Raw genomic sequence first — 6,392 nt, forward strand, 5'->3', positions numbered from 1 at the left:
AGCTCTCGAAGAATGTAGGATCCGACAATGGAAGACTCGGCAGATCTTTCAATAAACTTGGCGAGATAGGATGCAACGGAAGATTCTTTGCCAATTACGGGATAACATAGGCCGAAGCGTTTAATCGTAAACCCGGCCTTGTTGGTGAACGAATGGAAACTTGACAGAGCTTATCGGAATGAGCGGATACTGTCTGATTGAGGCTGGAGATCTGTGTCTGAATACGTTGGAATGGCAATTGAATCGTGTTGAAAAGGCGTTTCGTAATGAACCTTGCCTCGGAGCCCGAGTCGATCAGAGCGCGGGCGCGGAAATTTTTCCCAAGGTGGCAAATATTAATAATTGCCGTGCCTAGAAGGACAGAGCTTGTGCCGGAGGCGAAATACGTCTGAACGTTAGGATGAGGTTCGGAAGAGCTTGAATCGTCTGCGGACTGTACCGGTCGATCGACGTCTGGCCAAGCTGTGGAATTGGGTACGGATGTGGAATTGGGTACGGATGTGGAATGTAACTCGCTGGATGGTGGATTGCCACGATGCAGAAGCGTGTGGTGTCGTCCTCCACAAGTGTTGCAATTGTGGGAGCTTGAGCAGGCGCGAAGCTGATGGCCTCTTGCGAAGCAATTTAAGCAGAGCTGCTTTTGCTTTATGCAGTTGGAGCGAACATCCACGGTCATTTGTAGGAAATGAGGATGTTCGCAGCAGAACGCCATCTGAATATATTAGATCTCTACCTCTTAAAATCACGACATTGAAGTCACACACTATTATTTTTAAATGTCATTGTAAATTTCACCACTAATCTATCGATAGGTATATATAAAAAGTTCGAGAAGTAAAAGCACAGTACAAGTAGTCATCTTTTTTTGGTTTTTAATGTTTATAAATTACAAAAGGGGCCGAAATGTACACGTACACGGGCTCGAGTGAGCGCTACTCTCTATCGATCTTATCGCGTTATTTAGCAGATCGGCTATATTAACCAAGCTGTCGTTACACCATAGAATAATAGTCAATAAGTAGAAAGCAATGAAGTTATGTATGAAATGTAATGTAGTTCGTAAGGTTACGGCATGAAGTACCGCCACTGTAAATCCAAGCAACATGTAACTACACGCCCGCAGCATAGCCGACAAGCGAAGCGTGGGAATAAAGCACTCGTAAATTGAACTTCGTTTCGCACGGTTTAGCCATGATCGCCCTTTATCGCCGCCCACAGCTCTGGTCTGTACTGCTAATTCCCGCGTCTCAAGCCTAAGTAAAGGCATCAAACAAACAAACAAAAATAGTTTCGAATTTTCTACATGGCGCCCGAACAGGGACCTTGGAATTAGTTTCGTTTTTAAATTAATCGTTGTTCGACCAGAACGCTGTTCGCGAGTTAAAGCCGCGAAAAAACCGCCGAGCCAACAATCGACAATCCAGAAGGAAGATCACGGAATCCACGGAAGACCACATTGGAGACCGCCATCCACACCTACAACCGAAGCAGAACATAGACATTGAGTTGCCAACGCCCAGGGAAGTGGATTCATCCTACGACCAGGTAACAATGCCAAAGCAATAGCGGCTAAAATAATAGCGTTTAATACCTATTGGCTTGGCATTGAACAGTATTGTACATACATTCACCTACCGTTTAACTATTCGTGATAGCTGGGTAGTTCGGGAAGAGTATTAGAAGGCGCCAACGACATAGTTTACCGCTCATTTCGCATTTGGTAGCATTATTTCGCATTTCGTTTCGTTCGCTGAGAAAACATTGACCCTTGCAGCGGTAAACTAATTTTCGCGCTCTTTAATGTACAGCATACGGTTCTCTTAAGTTTACGTTCGTGCAGTACCCTCGTCGTAACTTTGCTCCCGCAGCTTCGTGGTTATCCAACTCTCTAACTGGTGTCGCCCAGCTTGTCGTTTGTGAAGAGAGCTGATCATCCGCTCTTATATTGTGCCAATCAATTGAAACATCGTTCGCCACTTCGTTTTTGGGTCGAACGCTGTTCTAATTTAGGTATTTGTGTGCGCTTTGACATCTAATTTTCTAGCTGGTGTCGCCGAGCTTGTCGTATGCGCCAGAGAGCTGATCATCCGCTCTTATATTGCGCCACTCAATTAAACATCGTTCGCCACTTAGTTTTCGGGTCGAACGCTGTTCTAATTTCGGGAGTCGAGTGCGTTGCGCGCATTAGAATTGCGTTTGCTTATTGGTTCGAACTTGGTTCGAGCTCAGTGTGTCGAGCCAAACTTGGTGTTGGTTGCGTACGCTTAGCTTAGCGTTGCGCGCATTGGAACTCCAACGTCCGTTTCGTAGGGGATCGAACGTGGGTCGAGTTTGGTTCGCCGTGACAGAGCTCGGTTGCGTTTGTTGCGTTTTTGTCTGTTCTAACTGTTGCAGTCGTTGTCGCATCGAACCTAATACGTTTATACGTGGGTACTTGAATACTTTTGCCGTACTGTCAAACATTGTTCTCATTGAACGCAGTGCATTTCCTCAGGTTATCGTCGCCTTCGCTTAGCAAGTTTGAAGTTTAGAAGTTAGGAACAGCCAACGTTGGTAATTTAATCAACATGTCTAAAGATCATGATGAAGAGAAGGCAACTGGGAGCGGAATGTGTGGAAGCACGAAGCTCACAAAATTGTATGTGAGGTTGGAGAAGATAAGCGAAGATATAAATCGAATGAGGATAGCATTTGAGGAGGGTTCAATTTCGCTGGATCCATTACAAATCCAATGTCGTTTGGAAATATGGAACTCCTATATTGAAAAAGCAATGGCCCTGCAGTCCGAGATTGATGTACTAGACCCAGATAATTCAGATAGGGCGGCGTTGGAAGAAACGTGTGTGATCACAAAGGCTCTGTACATGTCGGCAGCGACCAACAGATCCCCTCAACCATACATGAATTCAGCACCCACAGACCACCACTCCAATTTGCCAAAATTGAAGTTGCCGAAGTTCAGCGGCAAGCATGCGGATTACAAACAGTTTATTAGTCTTTTTGAAAGTTTGGTAGATTCCGACCCGTCGTTGTCCAATATAGAGAAGTTCAACCATCTCATATCGTGCTTGTCCGATGAAGCCTTGGGAACCGTTAAGGCGTTCCAAATTTCAGATGCCAACTATCCAAAGGCGTTAGAAAGTTTGAAGAGGGTGTACGACAACAAGTGCTTAATATTCTTTGAGACACTTGCCCAGTTGTTTGACATTCCTGCCGTAACCAAGCCGTCAGCGTCTGCATTGCGATCAACTATAGATACAGTGTCAGCCATTCTGGAGTCGCTTTTATCGTTAGGAGACGAGCGAGAGGTTGCTAACGCCATGATAATACATCTCGTGTTATCCAAGGTGGACCCATACTAGGGATGGGTATCGATATGGCAATATCGATATTATATCGATACTTAAATGCGATATTTAAGTTCAAAACGATATGATATTCAAAGCGATATTAGCCGAAAACATCGATATTTCTTACGATATATCGACATATTTTCTCGTCTCAAACAAAGAGAAAACAAGGACGTTGACGACAATCAAACTTCGTTTTGGCAAATGGTGACTGAGCTCCATAAGCAGCAAACTCCAGTAATGCACGAAAGGGATGAAATGTCTCACTAGTTAACGTCGTCATTGGCAGATCCAAAATCGAATCCCCTACAAGTATGGGCTTCAAACAAGGATACATATCCTGCTCTCTACAAAATTGCACTTGATGTATTACCCATTGTAGCTACGTCAGTTCCATGCGAACGACTATTTTCTGCTGCTGGTCGGACACTTTGAAATCGTCTAATGCCAGAAAAATTGTCACAATTGAAAGTTTGGAACGGAAGGATTGGACAAATTAACATTTGAGTTAACTTTTTACGTGTTAGCATATACATAGGTAAAAAAAGACAAAAAAGGATCTCATCTTATATTTTAGTTATTTTTTCTTGAAGAATATTATATTTTTGATTTTGTTGTAATAAATTTGTTTTTGGATTTAACTTTCGACCTCAGTCTAATACTTATATTTTATATATAAGTATATATATATATACTTATAAAAACATTGTAAATAAATACTATTAAAACTATAAAAATATATAGCTCGATAATATCGATTTTATCGATATTCAAGGCGATATGGCGATATTCATTACGATATCATATCTTCGATATGATATTCTATGTGATATTTTGATTTAGGTCAATATCGATATTTGCTTGACGATACCCATCCCTAACCCATACACAAAAACAAAGTATGAGGAGCAGCTGAACTACGATGAGCTCCCTTGCTGGTCGGATTGTGCAAAAATGTTGAACCGCCGGTACCAACACCTTTCAGCAGAGGAGTCATCCAAAGCGAGAGGCAAACCAAAGTTTGACATGCCGTCGACCAGCAAGAAAACCAGCAGATCGTCATTTTCTTGCGCGAGGGCCGAAAAGTCGATCGACCCCAAGTGTGTATATTGTGCGCCAACCATTCGATCGGAAACTGCCAGGGATTTGGGGCAATACCCGTCTTGGAGCGTTTCGAGTTCGCAAAATGCAAGCAATTATGCATTAATTGCCTCCAATCTGGACATAGGGTATCTCAGTGCACATCCTCTAAGTGCAGAGTTTGTTCACAGAGGCATCACACCCTCTTGCATAGATACGCAGCTCAGAGCGCAGATTCAGAAAGTCAGGCAATAGGAGTACAAGCATCGTCCCATCCTGCGCAGGTGAAGCAGGCATCCAGTGAGCCCGAGCATGTCATCCTTGCCACAGCAGTGGTAAGAGTTCGGGACAGATTTGGCCAAGTTCACTTAGCAAGAGTGTTGTTGGATTCGGGTTCACAGGTCAATTTCATGACAGAAAGTCTAGCGCAATCGCTAAGGTTGGCAAGGGTCAACCGTTGCCTGACAGTGACATCTGTAGGCAAGTCAAGCTCGGTGTCGAGGAGTGAAGTCTCGACGACAATATACTCCAGGTTAAATAACCATAGTTTCGTAGCAGATTTCTGGGTTCTTAGCAGCATTACCAATCAGCAGCCTGACAGAAGTCTGCCCATTAAGCAGTGGAAAATTCCTGCGAATGTGCAGTTGGCAGATCCAGCATTCCATCGACCTCAAAGGGTAGATATGCTGATTGGAGCAGACTCGTTCTTCGATCTGTTGTGCACAGGCCAAATAAAACTGGGTGAAGGGGCACCATTGTTGCAAAAGACCCTTTTAGGTTGGGTAGCTTCAGGTCGGTGTAGCAAGCTTCTGACTGGAGAAGCCGCTTGCTGCGTCGCAACCTACTCACCGGAAGAAGACTATCTGTCTCAAATGGTCGAAAGACTGTGGGAGATAGATGCAACGCCAGAAGCAAAAACATGCTCAAACAAATTCGGCAGAGCAGCTGGCATGCGAAGAGTTTTTCAAAGCCAATGTCTGCAATTTACCGACCGGATGGTTGCAAATACCGTTGCCTTTTAAGACAGACCCAGTATCGTTGGGGTCGTTCTTCGAGGTCGCAAAACGTCGTTTCTTATCGTTAGAGCGACGAACGTTAAGAGAGAGTGAGCTGAGAGACATGTATCTCAGTTTCATGAAAGAATATATCGAGCTCGGCCATATGTCTCCGACAGACAACGCGATTCCGCCAGGACCACATTATTTTATACCACACCAGTGCGTCCTGAGGCCGGTGTACGCCACAGAGACACCCACAAGAAGGGTTCTGAGGTGATCTGCAGTGATTTTTATGTAGACGACATGCTGACAGGAGCCGATGACGTAGACACGCTGAAGTCGATTTGCGATCAGGTGTCTGAGATTCTTGGCTCCGGAGGGTTTCAGCTTTCGAAATGGTTTTCGAACCATCCAGAACTAATGGATGGAAACAATGAGGAAAAATCCCTATCATTCAATGATGCCGATTCGACCAAAACATTGGGGATGAGGTGGAGTCCAAGAACAGATACGTTCCGGTATCACTTGGAAGATAGCTTCACAAACTTGAATCCGACTAAGCGCACCATTCTGTCAATTAGTGCTCGACTGTTTGATCCGCTTGGGCTACTTAGTCCAATCAGCATAACAGCGAAAATTTTCCTCCAGAAGCTGTGGCAGCTTCAGCTGGATTGGGATGAAGCCATCCCAATGTCACTGCATACAAGCTGGGAGAGGCTAAAGCTAAACTTGTGTGGTCTTGAGAAAATAGCCGTGCCTCGGTACGTTATGGCTAGTGGGTGCTCGTCGATTCAAGTGCATGGCTTCGCGGACGCGTCTAGTCAAGCGTAAGGGTGCTGCATTTATGTGCGAGCGCTTTTTGAAGGTCAAACGTACGTTCGATTGATCGCTGGGAAAGCAAGAGTAGCTCCCCTAAAAACAAAGACCATCCCGAGGCTGGAATTGTGCGCCGCAGCGTTATTGG

At 44.6% G+C, this 6,392-nt stretch overlaps 1 protein-coding gene across 1 annotated transcript; it reads left to right on the plus strand.

The window, feature by feature from the left end:
• The first annotated feature begins 2,771 nt into the window (after nt 1-2,771).
• On the plus strand, nt 2,772-3,362 carry LOC121403867. The gene has a single exon (XM_041591887.1). It carries the CDS (start codon nt 2,772-2,774, stop codon nt 3,360-3,362), a length of 591 nt encoding a protein of 196 aa, XP_041447821.1.
• The last annotated feature ends 3,030 nt before the right edge of the window (nt 3,363-6,392 follow it).

Source organism: Drosophila obscura, unplaced genomic scaffold, assembly GCF_018151105.1.
Source record: "Drosophila obscura isolate BZ-5 IFL unplaced genomic scaffold, ASM1815110v1 contig_16, whole genome shotgun sequence".
In the NCBI taxonomy this organism is placed as follows: domain Eukaryota; kingdom Metazoa; phylum Arthropoda; class Insecta; order Diptera; family Drosophilidae; genus Drosophila; species Drosophila obscura.